This window comes from Macaca fascicularis, chromosome 13, assembly GCF_037993035.2.
Source record: "Macaca fascicularis isolate 582-1 chromosome 13, T2T-MFA8v1.1".
Lineage (NCBI taxonomy): Eukaryota > Metazoa > Chordata > Mammalia > Primates > Cercopithecidae > Macaca > Macaca fascicularis.
The window spans coordinates 78,717,660-78,742,666 of NC_088387.1; the positions used below are offsets into that span (position 1 = coordinate 78,717,660).

At 41.6% G+C, this 25,007-nt stretch overlaps 1 protein-coding gene across 13 annotated transcripts in view; it reads left to right on the forward strand.

Annotated features, from left to right (window-relative positions):
* The window catches only part of THADA (THADA armadillo repeat containing), a 358,465-nt gene that overhangs the window by 256,389 nt on the left and 77,069 nt on the right, over positions 1–25,007 (forward strand). For all 13 annotated transcript variants that reach the window (XR_012422434.1, XR_012422435.1, XR_012422436.1 and 10 more), the window contains one exon: positions 14,421–14,515. Coding sequence is in view for 10 of the 13 variants with exons in the window: in XM_065527132.2 (XP_065383204.1) it covers positions 14,421–14,515 (95 nt within the window). In the remaining 3 variants the exon portion in view is untranslated. The remainder of the gene's footprint in view (positions 1–14,420; positions 14,516–25,007) is intronic.

Genomic DNA, 25,007 nt, shown 5'->3' on the forward strand with positions numbered 1-25,007 from the left:
TCACTAGGTCTGGGTGGAGCCTGAGATCCTCCATTTTGACCAGCTCCCAGGGGACAGAGTACATACCTTGAAGAGCCAGGGTCAGAGTGCCAGGTTCTGTGATCATCCAACTCCCCCGTTCAAAATACTCCCATCCCCGGCCAGGCGCAGTGGCTCACTCCTGTAATCCCAGCACTTTGGGAGGCCGAGGCGGGCAGATCACGACATCAGGAGATCGAGACCATCCTGGCCAACGCGGTGAAACCCTGTCTTACTAAAAATACAAAACATTAACTGGGCATAGTGGCAGGCGCCCTGTAGTCCCAGCTATGGGAGGCTGAGGCAGGAGAATGGCGTGAACCCGGGAGGCGGAGCTTGCAGTGAGCCGAGATCGCACCACTGCACTCCAGCCTGGGTGACAGAGCAAGACTCCATCTCAAAAAAAAAGAAATACTCCCATCCCCATTCCCTTTCTCAAGGGCTTGCGACTGAGCTTGGAGCAACAGGAGAGGGCTGAGGCTACTGAAGGGATCAGCCCAAGATTCTCTCCGTACCCAGTTGGGATGACCTGTGCTGAGGGGCTTCATGGCCCCAGGGCTCTCTATGGGAAGTGCATACTCCATTGTCTGGGCAGCCATCCCAGTGGCCTCAGTGCCCTGTGTGGGACCAGTGCTTTGTTGACATGCAGTGTGTTTATCATTTTGAAAAATAACAGTCTGATATTCTGGTGAGAAAAACAGGCTCTCAGAAATACAAGACCAGGTTCCAAGGTTACAAGGAAAGCAACCTTGGGAATAAATTTTTTGCATAAAACAGTGCTGATGAGGGGAAGAGATGGTAGAGGGAGCTAATGTTTGTTGAAAGCCTTCTCAGTGTACCAGACCTAATGACTTGCTACCCCAAGTTAATTCTAGTAATCCATCCACTTCCCTGTCCAGCTTCCCTGTAAGTGCGCCTCACACACCCATGCAGTCCTCCATGTGCCCTTTCATGTGCGCCTCGTCTGCTTCTCCATCCCCCTCATCCATACTCCAGTCACTTTCCTGTCTCCTCCCCTGTCATCCCCTATCCATACTCCCATCTATTCTCTTTTTTCTCTTACTTACTGGACCCCACTGAGCTGAGTGATGTGCTCCTGGAGGGCCTGTGGATTTAAATGTGTAAGGAAAATATGCTTATAGAGACAAAGCTGAGGCTTTTGTGTGGCAATCCCAGTTCTTCCCTAGGGGGTCTGTGGCCAGCTGCAGAAGTTCTGGTTTAGGATTCTGTTTTGCTTTACAACAGCTGAAAACAGCATTTATTTTCTAACCACCAAATTTATTCACACAAGAGACTATACTTCCCAGGCAGAAATACTGGGTTTTAGGTCTGCTTCCATTTTCCCACTGTCCTTTAGCTCCTTCCCAAATCCCTCATGGGTTGGTCCTCTCCCGAAGAAAGAGATCCTGCTTTCACAATGACTTGCAATAAAAAGAGGCCACAGCCCTTTGCCACAGCTGCAAGTTGCTGTTTCACTTCCATGTTGTTGAAATGAATCCAGTCCAGGATGATGATTAAAATATTCAGATGATCATGTGGCATTTTAAGGCTATCATTTGTGGTCCATGCCAAAACTTTAAGGGAAGCAAGTCTTAACAGGGATCGCTAGCCACACAGCAAGTTTCCAGGCATTGCTAGGGGTTATGTTTTGCCTTTTGGTTTGTTTCTTTCTCTCATTTTTTCTTCTTTCTTTGTTTCCTTTTTCTCTTTCACAAAAAAAGTATCCTCCTTTTTTTTAATTTTAGAAAAAGTCTGTTTTTAAGGAAAAAAATGGAAGAGGTAGTAACTGCTTTTCAATTCCTAGATTTTATTGGAAGAGACAGCTTCTTATTAGGACCCCTCTTTAATCCTCCAGCACAGCCTGTGCGAAGTCACCTGAGCCTCATGCAGATTTGAATGACGAGATAAATGAAGCTGGTATATTTTAAACCCAAGCATGCTGACATATGTTCGCCTCCCTTTCAGACGTCTCAGGAATGTCTAAGGTCATGATATCTCTTGGATGAGATCCTGTTTGTGTTTTTTAAATACAAAAGGAAACATTATCACATTTCAACCCAAGCCAATGGGACAAGGTGCAAAACATTTTCTTCATTAAATATCCCTTTTATAAATACAGCCTCAAGTTTTAAAGGAATAAGCTGTTTGAGGAAAAGTGAAGTTTGAAAATATATGAAGTAGTTCTTGTTGACAGACTGAGCTTATGGAAACTAGTCTGGGTAAAAGCAGTCAGAAGTGATCAATATATTACACGGGCCTTTGAGCAAGTCGCCCAAGATCAAAGCTTCTTCATACTGCAGCGAGAAATAAAAATAGTCCTTTTACGCAACTGCACACACATCAAGAATTCAACCCCCAACTGCTGATGCTTTCTACTTTTTAAATATAGAAATCTGCAAACCTAACCTGGAGATGGCAGTTAGTTCAATAGAGGGCTCAGAAATCTCTGTCTTGTTCCACTTGTAGCTATTGGCGTATTGGGGTGTTGCTGTTGGAAGACTTGGGCAATGTTGTCATTGCTCAGCTTGCAAGGGAGTGCAGGCTTTAAGTGTCTTCAGCACATTCTCATAATATTACGTAAAGCCCTAATGTAGTGGGTTGGTTTTTTTTCCTTGAGCATGTAACATCTTCTATCTTTTGGATAAATTAACACCTTTGTTACTTTCATTGAGCCATTCCCAGTGAATTAAAGCCAATTCAGAGTCACAAATATTACAAGACAATAGTAGTAGGCACAGTGGGAAATATATGAATGAATGATAATTGTCTCTGTTTCAGAAACCCCACAAGTAAGACAAGTATGGATTTAAATAACCATAAACAAGATTGTGTCAATGCTAGAATGAGTCAAAATGTGTTGCAGAAGCAGAGAAGGGAGAAATAAATGCCAGCTTGTCAGGGTAGGGGTGTCAAGAAAGTCTTCAGGAGGAGGGAGAAGTCTTTAAAGGATAGGTGAGTTTAATTATTAGATAAGGTTTATTTTTTAGCGTGGTGGCATGGGCCTGTAATACCAGCTTCTTGGGAGGCTGAGGCACAAGAATTGTTTGAACTGGGTGACAGAGCAAGATTCTGTCTCAAAAAAAAAAAAAAAAGATAAGATTAATTGTCTCAGATTGGAGACTTAGTAAAGTTGTGCTTGTATAGTACCTTTGTTGCCAAGTAAATTGTGAAGGTCTCATAGCCCAAGCACACAAAAGGAATCTTAGTATAGCACCCAGCATTATGGGAACTGTGTGTGTGTGTGTGTGTGTGTGTGTGTATGTATGTGTGTGTGTATTAGATATATATGGAGTCACTGTTGTCAGAGTTTAGTTATGGTTGAATCTAAATGAAAATTTAGACAGTGAAGTGCATAGAAGTACATACAGTAAGTACAAGAGTTCAGAAAAGAATGTGGACTGAGATAGTCAAGGAGGGCCTTCTCAGAGGAGTTAGATATTTGAGAGAGGTGGTAGAGTAGGGTGTGATTTGGAAACACCAAAAAGTGATAGGAAAAGAGCATGTCAAGATGGTGGACAAAATGTGCAGTGGGATACTGGAAGGAGTGCATGTGATATAGCATGGGCCAGTGAGGAGATGGGGCTGAAGGAGAAGTGCTGTGCTTTAGAGAGCAGTGCAAGATTTGATAAGAGACCAGTTGTGGAAGCCCTCAGTCAGCCAGAGGAATATGGACTTGATCCGGAGTTAAGAGGAAGTTAGTGAGCTCTGGCTGACACTGGTAAGTAGGCTGCTATCGATATGCACATGAAATACCCTAAATGCTTTACATCTTTCCAGCCTCTCTCAGTGGTCATCAGAGTTTCTAGTCTCTCTTAAGGATTAACAGAAATCTCTCTAGTAGCAGTCCTTGTCACCTGGAAGCCTCTGTTGCCTGCCTGGGCAACTAGTAATGGGAATAAAGATATTTGTATGCACTTGAGACCACATGGCTTTTGTCTTTCCAACATTGTTAAGACTACCATCGAACCACAGAATTTATAACAGTAAAGAGAATTTAGAGATTGTCTAATCCAATGGAATTCTTTCTTCAAATAAGCTTATGTGGAAATTCAAGATATTGAAGATAGTAGAGATGGTTTCAATATGGTCTAAACTGGGGTGGGGGCCCGGAGACCCACCTGCATGGCTTCCCTCCTATTGGTAGCCCCAGAAGGGACTAAGAGAAGCACCCTGACTCCCTATTTCAAAACAGTGATCTAATCTAAGCCAATATTTGTAGAAGAGGTAATAGACACGGGGGCAGGCGACTTCTTCTTACTTGAAAGATGTGGCTGTCTCAAGATGGCTCAAGTTAGGGATGTAAATAGCAAGTTTGTTTTTTGCCTCTTGACCTGCTTTCTTCCTCTCCTGGGGCCTGATCATCCTTGTGGAAAATTCTGCAACTCCATGTCCTTGGGCTGCCAGGGCCCTCTCTTAGGAGCTGCCTTCCCTGGATGGGGCTTCATGCTGCAGACCTTCTTGCCATCAAAACTTAACTATTCTATATCCCTTTTCCTCAGAAATCCACTCTCAGCTGGCTGGCTGGCCCTAACTTTTAATACGTAAATAAGTTTGTTCTCCTGGGTCACACAGCTGTTTTCTAATAGTGACCTGGTAGAGACAGCACCTCTAACTGAAGTCAGTAACTGACGCAGGCTTGACGGCAGTGCTCTGGCCTGGTGGGAGCACATCTGCCCTCATATTAAGCTGCTCAGCCCTGATATGTTTGTCCCGTGTGGCCAGGCTTTCGGCCACCTCCAGGAGGGCTGTGGGCAACATGAGCTGGTCTTACATGAATGGGCCAAGGGAGCATCTTGGAGAGAGGCCCTCCAAAGTCTCGCTATCCTTTGCTTCCCCTCAGCTGCCAGTGATGACCAGGCTTCCTCAGCAATTAGACTAGCCCCGGGGCCTCTGAGAATAACACCTTCCCATGCAAGTTCAGGGGCTCCCCCTCTAGAACTCCCTAAGTCAGAGGGGCCCTCACCAGTCCGCAGGCTCTGCATTCCTGGGTAACCATAAGGAGAGTCACGTCTAGAGGCACCTGGTGAATGGAAAGCCTCCAGCCAGAAAACACAGTGTGCTGCTGTTGAGGAGAGGCAGAGAATACTCAAGGTTAGGAGGCCAAGGGTCTGGCCCCTGCTGGACTACTGGCTAGCAAGGTGTGGCCTGTAATTTCCTTAGGCCTGAGTTTTTATCTGTGAATTGGGAATCTCTAAAATGAAGGTGTGAAATAGAAGAGAGCAGGGGAGGGCATAATGAGTAATGGAAGTGTAAACATAAAAGTGCTAAGAAGATACAGGTACTATCTATTGTCAAGTAAGGAAGTCTCTGTCAACATAGCCGCCACGTTGAAAATGTGCCTTTATGCTGGTCCTCACAGAAATAGCTGCACTTGGAGCCTTGCTTTTCACCAGACTGGCTGCCAGGATGTAACACCAGTCTACTGGTTTCTCATTGCTTGGCCCAGTGTCTCACTTTTCACTTGATTGTGTGTTTGGGACACATAGATATAATTTGTTGTCTAGAAAACCTTGATTCTACTCTTGGTTTCTGCCCTTATCTTAGCTAGGTCACTTCAGCTACTTTGTTGATTTGTAAAAATGGGAATAATAATTTCTATTTTTCTTCCTTAAGAATTTTATAAAGATAAAATAAGAATACTTTTTAAAGAGAAAACTTTTAATGTAATAAGATATTGATATTGTTATTATCATTACTGCTATTTTTGCCAGGGCTAATTTCCAAGGGTGTGCCTTGTCAAATTCACATGACCACAGTCCTGTTGACAGTGCTGTTAGAAATTCTCACCTTGTGATTTACATAGCTCAGGCAGCATCCAGAAGATTTCATCCACCTCACCTATTTATCCTTTTTTATGCTTTTAGGGAGAAAGTAAGGTTTGAAAAGAAAGGGAACTTCCATTAACATTCTGTATAAGAATTGAAGCTATATATCTTCCAAGCCCCAAACTGTACAATAAAAGTTTTCTTGGATACTACTTTTCTCCCATAATTCCTAGCACATAGCTTATTAAGTTATTAACCAGCAATTACTCTGGCAGCATATTAAACTTTACTTTTAAACAAGTCACAGAGGGAGGGAAACACGCATCTCTCATAAAAGGAATAAAAAACATACACCCTCTAAAACAGTTTCCCCAGGCTTTGAACAAATCCCAAGCCCCACACCAAGGTCTCTTTTTCATCATTCTCGGCACATAGCTTGAGCGTTAGTACAGTAATGAGAACAAGATGCCTAATACAAAGATGGAAAAATATGAGGATTCTGGAGGCTCCCTGGGGGCTCTCTGAAAAGGCAGGTGATTAATATTAGGAGGGAAACGCAAAGCCATGGCATTGAAGCTGTGGACTTCCTCGAGCAGTAGCACTCCTAAGGGAAACAGAGGAGGCTGTGGCTTTAGCCCTAATCTAAAAAGGGGACCCCAGTACCTTCTGCAGACTGCTGGAGCCTTGCTGAATGCCTACCCAGAACCCTGGTGGAGTGGGTAAGGCCCTCTGCTTTCACAGATTACATTCCCCAGGATCAAAACCTGCTCTTCCAGAGAACGCGCACTATGCTCGCAATGCATAGCTGGACCTTCAGTCACTTTCTGGACAGACTCACAGCTCACGGTCTCTCACTTTGTGCATGGTGGCTCAGTAAGAATTCCCTATAAGTTGGTCCACCACCAGAGCAGGGCATGGAGGATGGCTTCACTTTAAAAGGAAAATCCAAGTAGGAGGGCTGTGGGGCAGCGTCTACATATGGCTGTGAGTATAAACACTCTCAAACCTCCAGACCAAGAAAGGCAGGATGGATGTTGGGGCATACCATAAAAATGCAGCTCTGCCGTCACACCTCCCCCAGGGAGGGCAAGGTAAACGAGCAGTCCTGGTAGCCAGCCAGGCCCTGCAAGCTGCTGCCAGCTGGCCCTGCATGCACAGCTAAAGTCTCCATGTTACAGTAGGGGAAATAACTTGTTTAAATATATATATTCTGTAGTTCATCACCATTTTGCATTTTGGTTTAAACAAATCCCCTATTGTTTCTCTAAGAGTGCCATATGATGGTTACTTGGCTGGGGACCATGGTAAAAAATGGAAATCAGAATGGCAGAGATGGGTTCTTTTTATTTAATTTATACTTCCACATGTACATGGTTTAATGTGGCCTCCATCAAAGAAGTACCTCCTAACTCCTATCCACAGGATATAACCAAATATAAGGAGAGGCAGTGTCTGGTCCATGGACATCTGTTACAATGATGTAAAGTGCTCAAGACTACGGAGATGACCAGTGGGATCTCTGGGAGAAGGGGAAGCTCCACGAAATATCCTGGGTCGAGACAGTCATTCAGCATATCCTTAGAGGTAGTTTTCTGGATAATTAGGAAGGTAATCCTCTAGAAAGAGGAGGGACTTTGAAGTAAGTTGGGTTTTAGGGGGTTTGCTGTTGTTATTGCTGTTTGAGATAGGATCTTACTATGTTGCTCAGGCTGGTCTTGAACTCCTGATCTCAAGCAATCCTTCCATGTCAGCCACCAGAGCAGCTGGGATTATAGGCGCCTGTGCCACCTGTACCCAGCTTGAAGTGAATTTTAAATAAAGGGCATGAGGTGGGTGGACATGTGTCAAGTGGAGGGATCATAACGGGATGTGGAAACATGTTGTAGACTCATTTCCCCTTTCCCTCTTCTACCATTTTCCCTCTCCCATTCTTCTAACCTCCCTCCCTCTTTCCTTCTCCCCCTACTCCCTTTCTCACCTGCCTTCTCTCCCTTTGCCCCTTACCTGCTTTTCCTGTCAACCTGGTTTCCTTCTTTCCAGCCGGTTATGGGCCTGCTGGTGGTCCCTAGGATATTGCTTCATTAACTCCAGTGCTGGCTCCATAGCAAGAAGCTTCTAGTACTTCTTGTTTATTGTGGTTGAGAACAGAAGTGATCTGAGCTGCTTATATAGGGGCTAAGATAAGAGAACTACCCCAGATGGGCTGGGATGAGCCTGCCAGCTGCACCTGTTTGATTGTTTGGAATTCCTTCTCTTTCACCGGCTCAAACCCCTCCAGTGCCTCTAGAGCCTTCCTCTATGACAATCATGACAATCAATCCTGTGATTGTTTTTATGTGTATTTTTTTCTCTGCATATATCCCTCCCCAAACAAGATCATAAGCTCTGCAAAGCCAAAACCTTTTCCTCTCCCTCCCCTTCCCACCCCATGTAGGATATCCCCCATACTGCTCAGTAAATGTTTCTGTATTAATAAAGTTAAGCCATGTGTCTTAGAGACCTTAACAGACACTAGCAACCTAAAGCCAGAACAGCAGTTTCCAGCCCTCTGAAGATGGCAGTGAATTCTGGTAGAGCTTGGTAAGTCCAAAGTGAATTCCCTCTCTCTTCTAGGGAGCCCACCAAGGCTTCACAATGTTAAGTGGGAACCCCAGCTGTCCATTGTGACTTGAGCTGATGGGGTCCCTCTGCGGTCATCACTCTTTGGAACTTTTAGAGCTCTGAAAGACTACTTCTGTTTTGGGCCCCTGTTGACTCATCCCATATCATTTCCTGCTAATCCCACTGGCCATCTTTGTAGTCTTGGCAGTTCACATCATTGTGACAGCTGTCCATGGACCAGACACTCCTCTCCTTATGTTTGGTTATATCCTGTGGATAGGAGTTAGGAGGTACTTCTTTGATGGAGGCCACATTAAGCCATGTAAATGTGGCAGTATAAATTAAATAAAAAGAACCCACTTCTGCCATTCCGATCCCCGCCCCCCCATACCATTGTCCCTTTAGCACTTGTTGTTCTCTAAACATGTCATGTCCCCAAGTCTTTGGACATGCTACTTCCTCTGTTGGGATCACTTTGCCCATGGTCTACCTCCTCCCCATTCTCCAGCTCTCTGCCAAGGCCCTTCCTGACTCACCCAGACAAACAGTTACTCTGTTAATCTCTCTTTTTGGGGCACCCATCATACTCTAGTGTGACTGGTTGTGTGTTTTCCCAACTACACTAGTGGTTTTCAAGTGTTTTGTTTTTGTTTGTTTGTTTGTTTGTTTTTTTGACATTGACAACAAGAAATAACTTTTACATATGACCTAATGCGTATCTTTGTGTGTATATACTGTGCAAACACACATTAAATCATGCACAGTCTGAAATTTTAATAACTGTGTAAGATATAAATTGTCTGCCAAAAATGGAACAGAGAGGGAATTTGCTCAGGATAGAGCATATTTAATTTCAGGAATGTTTGCTTTCAACATATCCAGTATCATTTTGGATACAAAGCATAACCCTATTGATGCCATTCAGTATAATGTAGGGTAGCTTATTGCCTGGAAAAGAAAAAGAAAAAAAAGCTAGGCCAATCAGTTATTTTACTTAAACTTGTTGCATTTTAATGGTCATTTACATCTTAAAGATAACTTATTTTAAAAATCATTCTTAGCAAGGACTTAATGGAAAGCTGATGTATAACAAAAACCTTAATGAAACAATGCATTAGGAAATCTCTGAACTTTAAATTTCCTGCCCTCTCTCCTTACTATACTACTTTGATACACTCTGATTATATTTTCTTCCTTTCCCCCTCTGTCTTCCTCCTAGCTCCTTCTCTCCCTTCCTCCTCTGCCCCCATGTCTCTCCTCTTCCCTTCCTCCCTCCTTCCCTTCCTTCCTTCCTTCCTTCCTTCTTTCTTTCCTTCCTTATTGCTGGTCACCACCCACCAGTTGACTTTATAACCAACTAAATGAATCATAACCTGCATTTTGGAAAACACTATTCAGGACTCTAAGTTCCTTGAGGGCAGTGACTTTGTCACTGAATCACTCATCTTCTTATTTCCAAACCCACCACTATTCCTGGCTCTCAAGAGCCTCTTAACAAATGTTTTCTGAATGAATAGACCTCAGTTTAAAAAAAAAAAAAAACCTACAGCCACTGGGATTCCGGAAGGGACAGGAAAAGTGAATAATTTATCACAGACTTCCCAAGATTCCTGCTGTCCTCTAGACACTGGGGCCTTTGTGGATGTGTCTGAGAAGCCCGGCTCTCTGCCTGCCTTCTGCTGCTTCCCAACTTCCAGGAGAGAGGCAGGAGATTTAAAGAAGTTCAGAGATTTCCCAAGGCAAAAACATATTAATCAGGTTCTAAAGTGGATATTCATAAAGGACAAATGTAAAAAAGAGTGGAAGAAAACAAGATTCTTAACTGGGCCTTCATTTCGTCTTCTATATGTCAACTTTGTCCGCATAGTGCTTCTCCTCCTTCGAAAGCCACTATTAATGCTGCTTTTCAGTGCATCTGCTAGACGCTGATCACTTCTGATTTTTTTCAAGCACTATAAATCTTCGTTATGCTGTGTCCAAGCCAGGATTTTTCCATTTGGGGGTAGAAAAAATCCCCAAGCCCACCAAAACCCTGTGGCTTAGTTTCCTGTCCAGCTGGCGTGCTGCTCTTCGGGATTTTGTTCCCATCATCAAAGTGGTTTGACAGACTGAGAACAAACCTCTGGCTCACCCTGAACTTACAGTGCACCATTTCCAAGTCAGAACAAACACCAAGTAATAGCAAGAGAAAAAGAATGAAAAAAATTATTTTCCTGACTTAGAAGCCAGTTCAGAGTGAAGCCCAACTCTGTGACTCCAGACAGGGATGTTATGAGGCCTTGGCTGTCCTCAAGGGTGGAGTCACGAACAGTGGGCTCCAGGCCGGAATTTCTCTGAGAGTCATCTCAAAGGAGAAGCCATGGATGGACTCCTTTGTGGCCCCAAATCTTCTGTTTCCTGGAATCCAAAGCAGCAGCATTTGAGGGATCCTCCCATGATCTCGTTGACTACATCATACTTGGCCCCAAGCCTCACAGTTGTGGGAGCAGTCAGTGATTCCTGAAGTGTCCCAGGAGGCCAGTAAGGTCACCAGCCTGTACCAGGTCTAGGGAAGATGCAGAACACTTCAGCCTGGCAGAAGGCTCTAAAGATCGTCAACCTTTCCTCTGTTCATTTAGAAATTTTTAAACATATGCTAACTTAACTGAAAATTTCATGGAAACCAGGCTCCTCATGAGACTTGAAAGTCAAACCGGTTTCTCAACAACTTCTCTTTATGGCTCTGTATGGCTCCACAGAAAACCAGAAAAGCATTTGGGGCAAAAAGCTATGACTCTGTGAGGCCACATGGGAGCAGGCAGTCCATTATTACACTAAGGAACACCCAGTTAGCATGAAGTATCCCATCAATTAAAAGCCTGACCTGCCTTCCCCTCGTTTCAACCTTCTCAACGCATTCTCTAATCTTCCCAAGCTGCCTCTCCTCGGGACTGGAGAAGCCAAATGAATTCCCTGTCACATCTCTTACCCTCTTTCCAAATGCCCTTCTTTATCAACTTTGTCTCTAAATTCTTCCCATCTTACATGGCCCAGTTGGAAGTATAATTTCATTTCCCCAATCCACCCTGGTGGGTTTGTTTGTTTGTTTGTTTGTTGGCTTAACTCCTTACATCCTGTTCTAAAGTTTGTCTTTGTTTTTGTCTCCAAAATGAGACAAATTCTCAGGTCAGAAGCCATCTCCTGTGCATGTCTTCCCTGCACCTAGCTCAAGGCTGGATGCACAGGAGACATCCTGTCTGCTTTCTCAGGCCACTGACTTTCCTCCCTGAGTGGCTCTCGCTTTAGCAGGGGGCAGTCCCCACTGTTAAACAGTAGAAATCTTACCATTGGGAATGAGATCACTGAAGTTTTCATAGACTGTGGGCTTTCCATAGTGGATGGAAGAGTAACAGCAAGAAGTTAAGATTGAGAGTTCCAGGGTAAACTAGAGACAAAAGGTAGGGGCAGGGTTAAAAAGAACCCCAGGCTGGACAATATAGCAAGACCCTATCTCTACAAAAATAATTTTAAAAATTAGCTGGATATGGTGGCATGCACCTGTAGTCCCAAGTATTTGGGAGGCTGAGGTGGGAGGATTACTTGAGCCCAGGAGGTTCAGGCTACAGTGAGCCATGATCATGCCACTGCACTTCAGCCTGGGCAACAGAGCAAGACCCTATCTCAAAACAAAACAAAAAAGAAAAGAAAAAGAAAAGAAAATTAAGCAAATCTCTATGTTCTTAATAGAATGGTATCCCGAAATATATTAGTGAAAAGGAGTGATGATCAGAACCTAGTATATAGTAAGCCACCATTTATATAAAAAGGTGGGTAGCAGATAGATGCTTATAAAAGAATAGAATGTGCTTGGAAGGATATGCTAGAAAGTAGTAGTAGCGGTTGCCTCAGGGGAACAGTATATGGGCAGGGGATAGGGTTGTGGAAAAGGGGCTTCATTTTCATTGCATGTCCTTTTGTACTTTTTCAATTATTTTTGCATGTGTTACCTATTTATTTATTTATTTATTTATTTATTTATTTTTGAGACAGAGTCTTGCTCTGTTGCCCAGGCTGGAGCATGGTGGCGTGATCTCAGCTCACTGCAACCTCTGCCTCACAGGTTCAAGTGATTCTCCTGCCTCAGCTTCCCGAGTAGCTGGAACTACAGGTGCCCGCCACCATGCCCAGCTAATTTTTGTATTTTTAGTAGAGACGGGTTTCACCATGTTGGCCAGGCTGGTCTCAAACTCCTGATCTCAAGTGATCCACCCGCCTTGGCCTCCCAAAGTACTGGGATTACAAGCGTGAGCCACCACGCCTGGACCACCAGCATACTCTTAACCAGCCTCTGTTTTTCAGTCTTACCCCTTGTAATCCCAGCTACTTGGGAGGTTGAGGCAGGATAATCACTTGAACCCAGGAGGCGGAGGTTGCAGTAAGCTGAGATCATGCCACTGCACTCCAGCCTAGGTGACAGAGTGAGACTCTGTCTCAAAAAAAAAAAAAAAAAAAGTATCTGATACCTATTTTTCATGTTAGACATACACCAGCTCCAGATATAGACAATTCAGGATAGAGGTGTGAATAAACTTTAGGGAAATTTTTAAACTGTTAATTTATAGGAAATGAGAAGGATGGATTTCAGGTTTAAGACACATGGAAACTCACTAGCCAGAACACTTGTGCCAATTTGAATGCCATCCCCTAATCCTGTGTTGGAAGTAGAGAAGGGCAGGGAATGAACTGTTCTGGAACATCTACCATGGCCAGGCACTGAGGTGGGCATTTTAAGTTTACTGTGCCACATTGAACACTCACAGTGACTCACAGTAAGGCTGTCTTAGTCCATTTTCTGTTGCTATAACAATACCACAGACTAAATAATTTATTAAGAAGTCTATTCAGCTCATGGTTCTGGAGCCAGGGAAGTCCAAGAGCATGGCTCTGGCATCTGATGAGGGTCATCCCATGGTTGAAGGGTGAAGGCAGAAGAGAGCACGCAAGACAGAGAGGAAATCAGGCCAAACTTGTCCTTATAGCAAACGCAGTCTCCAAATGACTAGCCCAATCCCAAGATAACAGCATGAATTCATTCATGAGGACAGCACCCTCATGACCCAACCACCTCTTAAAGGCTCTACCTAGTAACAGTGTTGGAATAGCGTTACATTAGAACATGAATTTTAGCAGGGGCAGTCAGACCATAGCAGACATGAGAATATAGTTCCCATTTTACAGGTCTGGAATCTGATTCAGGTCACAGAGATTCTAAGTGGGAAAGCCAGGACTCAAATGTAGGTCTGTCCCTACTGTCTCTACTACTCACAGTGTATTATTAGTACACCAAAGATGTTTCGGCCTTTTCATGGACAAAGACACTCGAGAGTCAAGGCCCTTCAGTGCTGTTCTTAAAAACAAAGTCTTTCTTCTTCCTTTTGTATACAGATCCCCAAATCTGAGCCCACTTACTATTTCTACTATGTGGTTCAAAGAGCTGCTCCATATATTGAATGAAGAAAAAAATCCATTTATTGGGGAAAATGTCATCTCCAGTGTTTGTTAATCTTGCCATTTGTCTGTTGTTCAGCTCGTTATTTCAAGTCCACAGATACAGTTTTTAATATGTGAGTGTAATTTTCCTTCTCCAAAATACTAAATCTGATTTTCATGACTGATTTTTTTTTTTCCCCAAATTTCTACACTTAAGAGTGTAGAATAATAGAATACCATCTCCCCACCCCTTCTGTCCCATCTTCAACTAACTAGGATAGGATCTTGGTGTTTGTTTTCATTTTATTTTATTTGAAGCCAGAGCATGGAGTTTTTATCTATTTTGTCTACACATAGCCTTGGCCTCCATCATGTGGTCGAGGATTTCATTTTCTCACATTAGTTGCTTATTTTCTTGCCATCAATGATTGTACATCGTTTCTTACCATTTGCCATAGCTGCTTAAGCCCCATCCTATACCATAGAAAATACCCATGTTCTCCTTCCTGACACCCAGACCTAAGGGAGAGAAAATCTCAATTTATATTCTGTTCTTTACCTTTCTAGGCAAAATCCATGTTTGGTGACCAGAGCTGTATATATTGATATTCTTTTCCTGTTGACTTGCTGCCTCAACAAATCTGTAAAGGACAACCAGCCAGGTATGATTCATAGTTATACTATATTTTGGAATGGTTACACATCTTTGAAATGTAGATGGGGTTTTGAGTGGCTTTGCCACACACTGCTCCACCTTCTACTTTTGTAAGACTAACCACACATCAAAATTAAACAGTGTTATATAGTTCCCTCATGGAAGTTTCTTGGGAAAACTTGTTCTTGTTTATTTGGAAGTTTGCCGTTTATTTTCTAGTTGGTCATTCAGGGAAGAGTGAACTCTACTCAGATACTCTCTGTGCTTCTCTAACCCTGGCTTTTTTCTATTTTACGTATTTTCTTTGAAATGTCATTATTTTGAATAGCTGCGAGTTCATTCTGTTCCATTCTGTGGAGATAACTGAGCTGGGCTCATTTGATGCTGGGTATTTGAGACTCTCTTCTCAAATCGACCCCTACACCAATGCACTTATGAGTTGCTGCCTTAGGGTCTGACTTTCCACATGTTTCTTGGTCATGTATGTTTCTGGGGATGGACCCCAGATCCACATACAGTTGTTCTATTTTAATCATGATTTGCAAAGTGGTTTTTCTTTTTTAAGGGAAAACGGCAACTCTAAATAAAATTTTTTTGATGTGTTTATATAAGAGGCTGCAGGAAGTGCTGTACATGAATTCCAGGCCACGGACTGAAACTGATTTTCATCAACACAAACTGGAATGCAGGGTAATGAGCCTGCAACTGGTTAAAATCAGCCTCTTCTAATTGATTAGGCCTGTCTAAAGGAGGCTACAATTACAAAGTCAGATTCTGAGTGCAAGCAGACCAGACCTTTCCTCTGTTACATTTAGTCTGTCAATGATTTGTTGTCTTCAGTAAATACATTCAGGCTGTCAATGTCCAGCTCTGTTCATATGGAACCCTGTTCCCAAATTCAAACCAATTTAAAATGCTTTGCAGGAGGGAGGTGGGGGAGGTGGGAGCATGCAAAACCGTCTCATCCGGATCAATGTATATTAGCCCACAAAACCCCTGTGGCCATGCAGAGGTAATAAGAACATGCTAGACTCTCATCAACTCCACATCCCTGGATAGGGGTAGCTGTTGTATCCTCTTTGTAGTGTAAAATCATATGGCTTTATAGCTATAAAGGAATCCCAGTTTATGCCTCTTATGCCAGCATAATTATTAATAGTGCCCCCTTTTACTCTTGAAAGTGGTCAGGTTTGCATAATAAATTACTGGTCGCCCTGGCTGTAAGGGACCCCAGAGTTGCATCTACTTTAGCTAACCCTTGATTTAACTGGAGTCCAAAGTTTGTAAAGAGACTATGAATTCAATGTTACCAAGTAAATTGCTTTAGATTTCCACCATTTCTGTTTTTCAGTTCCAAATTCCATATAGCTTTATAATACCTCCTTGCCATGTATCTAAAGGGCTTTGGCCATAACAGATATATTCATTGCTTACAAATCTACTCACTGGGATTCTGACAGTTTATGGTTGACTGTAATCATTAGTTTATTTGAACTGAGTTTTTCTTGGCTCATTTAGTGTCATTATTCTTTGCCTAGAATGGTTAATCCTTATATGTTGTAAAATACCTTCTTTCTTCCCCAACTACCCATCCTTTACTGATGAGCTGAGTTCCTTGAAGATGACTTTAACTTTTTTGAACCATCCATTTCTCCAAGCTGTTAACATTATTTAGAGTTTATACCCTAATTAAACAGATCACAGCTTGTTTTCACAAGCTGTGTTTAATAACAGTATTTCACTTGCATCTGTATATTACTCTTAAAGATGTTACTCTGCAGAGTAAGATGTAAGGACAGGATGTTTTTATTCTAGTATGACAACCATAGCTCTAAATATTTTGTCCTGCACTATCCAGTACTACAGCCACTAGCCACATGTGGATCTTGAGCACTGAAGATGTGGTTGGTCCAAAATGAGATGTTGTGTTAGTGTAAAATACATACTAGATTTCAAAGACTTAGTGTGAGTTAAAAATAAAATTTCTCAATAATTTTGTATTATGTATGTGTTGGAATGATAATGCTTTTGACATATTGGATTAAATTTAAAATGTACTATCAAAATTAATTTTACCTGTTTCTTTTACTTTTTAAAATGCGGCAACTAAGGTCAGATGTGGTGCTCAAGCCTATAATTCCAGCACTTTGGGAGGTTGAGGCAGGAGGATTGCTTGAGGCCACAAGTTTGAGACTAGCCTGGCAGCATAGTGAGGCCTCATCTCGAAAAAAAAAAAATTTTAATTAGCCACATGTGGTAGCATTCATCTGTAGGCCTAGGTACTTGGGAGGTTGAGGCTGGAGGATCACTTCAACCCAGGAGTTCAAGGCTGCAGTGAACTATGATCATGCCATTGCATTCCAGCCTAGGCGACAGAGCGATACCCTGTCTCAAAAAAAAAAAAAGAAGAAGAAGAAGAAGAAGGAAAAATAAAATTTGGCAACTAGAATGGGAAAAATAACAAAGAAAAAATAAAACTGTCATTGAAATATATGTATTTAACTTTGTCAAATGGAGAGATAGGAAGAATTGTAAATGACATCATAAGAACTCAAAAGGTACATTAAGTAACATTATTAATGATGGAAAATGTGGCCATTTACATTTTAAATTACGTATATATGACTCATTTTTATCAGACAGCACAAATTATATTCAGTCCTCAGGGAATTGCCCTCATAAAATCACTGTATATGTGTGTATTTATGTATATGTATGAATGTGCATGTTCATATAATACATCCACACAAACAGTGGGAGCGTATTTTCTTTCTTTGAGGATGGAATGGATTTTTGGAAATAACCAAATACCAAATAAAATGGCAATTGAGATGGAAAGCACCGTTTGGGATAAAAATAAACTGTGTTTAATATAGTGAAATGTATTCTTGTGTGTTTTATAAATTGTTCCCCAAAACAGGTTGAGCAATAGATAAATATATCACCAAATAAGTTGATCACTTATTTGGATGTGTAGATTTCAGTATGCTTTCAAAATAATGTGATGATATTATAGTTTTAGCATATAAGCTCCTTGAAAGAATGGACCATGTCTTAGATTATTTGTCGTCTAAGCACATAGTAGGCCCTCATTAAATGAATTTATTAACTGTTTGATTGAAATTCAGTTTTCCTCAGTTTTTAAAATAGTAACAGGTGTTATGAAAATATAGATTTTATTTAAACTCATGTATCAAATAGATGTGAATTCATTTTCTGAATTCAAGCAAGATGTTTATGTGTGTATGTAAATATATATCTGCCTCCATTATTAGCTCACAAAGCCCACAGTAGGAAGTATACCACATAGACTGAAGCCAAACCTCTGGGTTTGAATCCTAGATCTGCCATTTACTAAGTTTGTGACCTTAGGCAAGTTATTTAGCTGCTTTAAGACACATTGTTTCCATTGTAAAAGGGGACAGTAAGATCTATATCTTAGAGTGGTTGTCAGCTTATACATGTAAAGCTCTATGTGAAGAATGTGCTTTGCATGGCACAGAATAAATGCTCAGTAAATATTAACTTATTAATATGATCGTCTTTTTTTTTTTTTTTTTTTTTTTTTAAGATGGAGTTTTACTCCTGTTGCCCAGGCTGGAGTGCAACGGCACAATCTCGGCCCACCACAACCTCCGCCTCCTGGGTTCAAGCAATTCTCCTGTCTCAGCCTCCCAAGTAGCTGGGATTACAGGCATGCACCACCACGCCCAGCTAATTTTGTATTTTTAGTGGAGATGGGGTTTCTCCTTGTTGGTCAGGCTGGCCTCGAACTCCCAACCTCAGGTGATCCACCCGCCTCGGCCTCCCAAAGTGCTGGGATTACAGGTGTGAGCCACCACGCCCGGCCTATTGTCATTATTATTCACTGGAAGCTATGCATCTAATCCAGTCTCCTGTAGCCAGGCAGCATTGTATTCACCTGCTCACCTTCACTGTTCTCATATTTTTAAACATCTTCAGGAAAGAAGAAATGCCTGCTTTCCTAGGAAAGCACTGGGAAATACCTGACTTAGAATGTCAGGAGTCCACTCAATTAGGGTTGCCCCTGTCCCTCTGATCCAGAAAAAGATCATTTTTTTTTTCTTTTTTATTTATTTTTTCATTCATCAGACCTGCTAGCCTCAGGGATACATTGCACACTTATATCTGGAGATAGAGATGAATATGCCTTGGGCTTATAAGTAGGTGCAATGAAGGATTTTTCAGATGCTATATTAAAGGAAGTATGTATGGGACACATTTGAGGCACTAAAGAAAGTTAGATCATTTCTACTTGAGAGGACAGGAAAGACTTCCTTGAAGAGGAGATGGTTGAACAGAGTTTTGACAGTGGGTAGAGATTCACCAGGATGGGCAAGGTGGAGGTGGGTATTACAGAGAGAGGTAGAAGTATGGCCAAAGCTGTAAGGGTACAAATCAGCACAGCCTTCAAAGCACTAGGGACATGGCGACTGGAGGGTTGGGTTCAAGGCCAGGCAGGTGTGACTGGTGAGGCTAGGGAGGCAGAAACTCAGTCATGGAAGGCCTCATTCATAGGCCAAAGTCCAAGGAGCCTGAATTTGACCCCATAGACAAAGGAGTTCATTGGACAATATAAGACAGAGAGTAGGACTGTGTGGTTTTAAAGACAATGTGACATTTCTTTCTCTGTCCTCATCCTTACCAGATTTTTAGGACCCTTATGGAACCAAGTTCCTAGTGTCACTCCAAAATAATGTAACTGGCTGGATGCAATGTCTCGCCTGTAATCCCAGCACTTTGGGAGGCCAAAGCAGGAGGATTGCTTGACGCCAGGAGTTCAAGATAAGCCTGAGCAACATAGCAAGACTCCATCTCTACAGAATTTTTTTTTTAATTAGCTGGACATGGTATTATGTGCCTGTAGAATCCCAGCTACTCAGGATGCTGAGGTAGGAGGAGCCCTTCAACCCAAGAGTTCAAGGCTGCATTGAGCTGTGATCACACCATTGCTCTCCAACCTGGGTGACAAAGCAAGATCCTGTCTCTAAAAAAAAAAGAATGTAACTAGAAATTCATTCACTTTGCCTTTGCCCAGCCATTTTGATAATCAGTATTAGAGGTTTGCGAGGTAGGGAGTGGGGAATGGAGGACCAGGACCAGACTAGAATTAAAGGCAGCGCTATGGTAAAAGTAATTATTTTACAATGGTGGGATTACAGGGGAGATTCCTTCTCTTATTTTCTATTTTACTAATTTTATGAAACATAATTCTGTTTCGTTCATATATGTGTATATACATATGTTTAAATTAAATATATTTAAATGTGAATCTTGAAAGGGATTGATTATTCCAAAGGAAATGTAGTAATAACAATTTCAGGGAAACTTTTTTGGATGGAGGAGCATCTGCTCATCCCCTCTCCAATCCTATTCTGTAAATGACCTTGGAAGGCTTTTCCTACCTCTAACGTATCTTAGAACCACATTGAAGGGCTAGGGGCATAAACAAGGAGAAAAACAGTGAAGGAGAATGGCAGAGAAGATGATTAGAAAAGCTTAAGATAATGGTGTGTTTTGTGTAATTCAAACTTTAATCTTAGTGCTTCCCAATCATTTGAGGTTTCCTCAGCCATTAACTAGGTTTTAAAATTTTCAAATCTGGGGGTTTTGTTTTGAGTTTTAAACCCACAAGGACTTTCTGTCCCCTGTATTCTTTTTCCTCTTCTGAATCCAGCTGTCATCATTAGTATATATCAGTTTCCTGCTGGAATGGAAAGAAAATTATAGTGTCCAGTTGTAGTTGAGGGAACAAGGAAGAAAAAGCCGAACTGCCACAAGGACTCAGAGGGCTGGGTTTCAGGCTGGGCAACGACATGGAGACAAGAGCTTTAATTCTTATTTTAAACCCATCTTAAATTATTTGCTCTCAGGTTGGAAAGTTTCCATTGAAATTTCTGTTTACAGAAATACCATCTAAGACTTGACTAAATATTTACCCCTTTTACTCTGAGATGGACTTTCTGTTTCTCTTATGCCCACACTCCTTGAAATTGTGTCTGTCACAACTGTTGAATTGAACATTTTCTTTTACCAAGTATTTAAATAAATACCTACCTGCACTTTCAGACTTTCATTTTAATCTCTCTTGGTGGGTTTATGAGTGGGTGTTTCCTTTCCTAGTCTCCATTTTATAAATTTTATGCAACTTGGTTCTTTTATAATTATGTGTATGTATAATATATTGAAATATGACTCGTGAGGATTAATTAATCCTAAAAGAAATGACATTAGCAATCATAGATAGAAATGTTTTGGGTTGATAAGGATTTGTCCATCCATACACTTCATGTAAGTGACCTCAGAAGGTAGTTTTCCTACCCCTGAAATGTGGATAGAATGCCCATTATACTCTCATTTTTAGGAAACATTGTTTTTAATCTCATCCTCCTTGTAGGGGGTTATAATAATAATGGCCAACATTTATTGAGCATCTGTCTCTATGCCAACCACTGCCAAGCATTTTATGTGCATTAATGAAGAAAGTACTAATGTTCCTTCATCATAGACACACAGAAACTGAGGCATAGCAAGATGTGCCCAGTGTTCCATGTGTGCTAAGGCGGCGGATCCTGAGCTCTCCAGCTGCCCGCACTGTGGCCCCCAGCACAACCAGGGCCACAGTCAGGAAACACTAGTCACTCACTTAGGGAAGGGAGTCTGAGAACCCTCTTTGTGGACTCAGCTTCCCAGGCTTCTGTCCCTGCTGCAGAACCCTGAGGCCTCAGAGAGGGATCCCCTTTTCAGGAGCTTCCACATCACAGGCTTTTATGGGGCCTTTCTTGCTTGTGTTTCTGTTTCCCATCCTGAGGGTGTGTGGAATGATACGAGAGCCTACCCAGGACTGGAGCGTGGTATTAGAAAGAGCACGCTTGACTGCTCCCGGGCAGCCACCTGCCCTTTTTCCCTTGGAAAGTGGACCTATGGCCATTGCACAAAACACTTCCTAATACCAGGCTGCTGGTGACTACATTTTGTGGTTTGTTAGTTGGAATTTATAGCTCAGATCTCATCATTCTGCCAAGTGCAATAAACTTTTGTTTTAACTGGAATATAACTTTTATTGTTATTATTTTTCTTTTAAATGTCTTAAAAGTGACCAACTTGTGCAAGTGGAGTCAGAAACCCTAAATAGTCTAAATGCCAAGTCAGTGTGCTCTGTAGATCAGTGTACGATTAGAAGACAGGCTCTCATTTATTACTGCTTGTGTTTCTATAATGGAAGTTAGGTAACATAAGCCCCCCTGCAGGCCAGCTTAGATGTTGATGATGCTTAAATGGTAAAATCTGTGAGAAATGTTCAGCAATGTCCTGTATTTGTACTGCCTAAAACATGAATAATACATGTGTGACATGAATAAATAGGTCAGTGATTTTTATGACATATTAATTTCCTTTACCTAAGTTCCTGGGAAATATAGCTGAACAATTACAGAGAATGAAAACAAACTGGCATCTTAAAAACACCTGCTTTGATTATTTGGTCTAATTAGGTTAAATTTAACTATTTCCATTTGAACAAATTGAAAACAATTCTTATCTGTTCCTCGGTCATGCACTTTATCAGTGTTGGATGCAGATGTGTTTAATATGACATAGTTGGCGCTATTCTCTCAGCTCTGGGTGGGAAATAAAAAGGAATTGAGAACATATTTTGAGAGTCTTCTGGGGACTTTGTATTTCTGGGCCTATAGCTATGAAATTTTAAGGAGAAAAAAAAAAAGGCTTTGTTGTCAATAAATTAGTTGGTTTTCTCCAAAACACTGGAACTGTCATCTGACCTGCTGCTTGTGCCAAAATTATCTTTCCCAGGGAACAGTGAGCTTCTAAAATAAGCAGATGATTCCTAACTGTCTTTCAGAAGTCAGAATAATATAGGGTGTGTTATTAGATTGCTAGGTTAACGTGGTATTTACTCTGTTAATTCCAAACCTCATGCTGGGTACAGAGACCCACAATTCTTTAGAAATTTAGTTTAGAGATCATAGCAATTTAAGTGACTTACCCAAGATTACACAGCTGGTTAGTGAAAAGGTTGAGCTTTCCTGACTCCCTATTCACTGTCCATTTCTGTGACCAAAGTTAAAGCCCTCATATAATGTGAGAGTTGTATCTGTGGCAGAACCGTGTCATGAAACCTTCTACCCACATTTTCATCCCAAGAGTGAAATACTGTTCTAGTCAACAACTAGGGTCTCAGAACATCTGTGATTTCTTATTTTTTATTTCATTTTTGTTTGTTTTTTTGCAGCTTTGTCACCCAAGGTTGGAGCGCAGTGGCACAGTCATGGCTTACTGCCGCCTCAACCTCATGGGCCCAAGCGATCCTCCTGCCTCAGCCTTCTGAGTAGCTAGGACCACAAGGCACATGCCACCATGCCCACCTAGTGGTTTTTTTGTTTTTGTTTTTGATTTTTGATTTTGTAGAGAGAGATCTCCCTTTGTTGCCTAGGCTGGCCTCAAACTCCTGGGCTTAAGCACCCCTCCCGCCTTGGCCTCCCAAAATGCTGGGATTACAGGCATGAGCCACCATGTCCAGCCACATCTGTGTTTTCAGTATTCTCTGTTCCTGCCTTTCCCAACTCTAGCCGCTCATCACAGATAATCTGAAAGTAGTTGCCCGTGTCAGTTAAATTTTTATGCAAGTAGTTTTTGAAAGCTTACTTAAGATATTTCATGTAAACGGAATCATACCTTTGTGGCCTTTCATGTGTAGATTCTTTCACTTAACATGTTTTCAAGGTTCATCCATGTTGTTCATTGTATTCTTTTTTATGGCTGAATAATATTCCAGTATAAGATACCACATTTTGTTTATCCATTCATCAGTTTGATGACATTTGGGTTGTTTTCACTTTGGAGTTGTTATGAATAATGCTGCTATGAGTGTTCATGGGCAAGTTTTTGCTGGGACCTGTGTTTTCAATTCTCTTGGGTATTTACCTAGAAGTGGAATGTCTGGGCCATATGCCAACTCTAAGTTTAACTTTTTGAAGAATTGCTAAATTGTTTCCAAAGAGTCTGCAACCATCTTACATTTTTACCAGCAGTGTATGAAGTTTCCAGTTTCTCCATATCCTTACCAACTCTTATTGTCCATCTGTTTTATTAATAGCCATCCTAGTGCTGGGATCTCTTTGTGCTTTTGATTTGCATTTCCCTGATGACTAATGAGCTTGAGCATCTTTTCTAATGCTAGTTGGCCATTTGTATATCTTCAAAGAAAGGTCTCTTCAGATCCTTTGCGCATTTTTAAGTGAGTTATTTATCTTTTTTTTTTTTTAAAACAGAATTTCGCTCTTGTTGCCCAGGCTGGAGTGCAATGGCATGATCTCGGCTCACTGCAACCTCTGCCTCCCGGGTTCAAGCGATTCTCCTGCCTCAACCTCCCAAGTAGCTGGGATTACAGGCATGCATCACCACGCCCGGCTAATTTTGTATTTTTAGTAGAGACAGGGTTTCACCACGTTGACCAGGCTGGTCTCGAACTCCCTACCTCAGGTGATCTGCCCGCCTCAGCCTCTCAAAGTGCTGGGATTACAGGCATGAGCCACCACGCCCGGCCGAGTTATTTGTCTTTTTATTCTCAAGTTGTAAGGGTTCTTTTTATGTTCAAGATAATCCCTTATAAGATACACAGTTTGCAAATGTTTTCTCCCTTCCTGTGGATTTTTACTTTCTTGATAATGTCCTTTGATGGACAAAAGTTTTTAGTTTTGAAGTCCATTGTATCTATTTTTTCTTTTGTTGCTTGTGCGTTTGATTTCATGTCTAAAATCAAAGTCACAAAGATTTACACCCATGTTTTCCTCTAGAAGTTTTATAGTTTTAGTTCATAAGTTTATGATCCATATTGACTTAATCTTTATATCTGGTATGAGGTACAGATTCAACCTCATTCCTTTGGCATATGTGACTATCCATTTGTCCCAGCACTGTATTTCAAAAAGACTATCCTTTCTCCATTGAATTGTCTTGACACCCTTGTCAAAAAGTCAGTTGACCGTAAATTAGGGGTTTGTTTCTGGATTCTTAATTATATTCCATTGATCTATATATCTGTCCTTATGCTAGGAGCACACTGTCTTGATTACCATTACTTCATAGTAACTTGAAATCAGGATGTGTGAGTCCTCTTTCTTCATTTTTCAACACTGCTTTGCCTATTCTGAGTTCCTTGCATTTTCATATGAATTTTAGGATCAGCTTATTTTGAAAAAAAAAAAAAAAAAAAAGGGAAGGAGGGAGGGAGGAAAGAAAAAGCCAGCTAGAATCTTTTTTTTTTTTTTTTTTTTTTTTTTGAGAGGGAGTCTGGCTCTGTCACCCAGGCTGGAGTGCAGTGGCCGGATCTCAGCTCACTGCAAGCTCCGCCTCCCGGGTTTACGCCATTCTCCTGCCTCAGCCTCCTGAGTAGCTGGGACTACAGGCGCCCGCCACCTCGCCCGGCTAGTTTTTTTTTGTATTTTTTAGTAGAGATG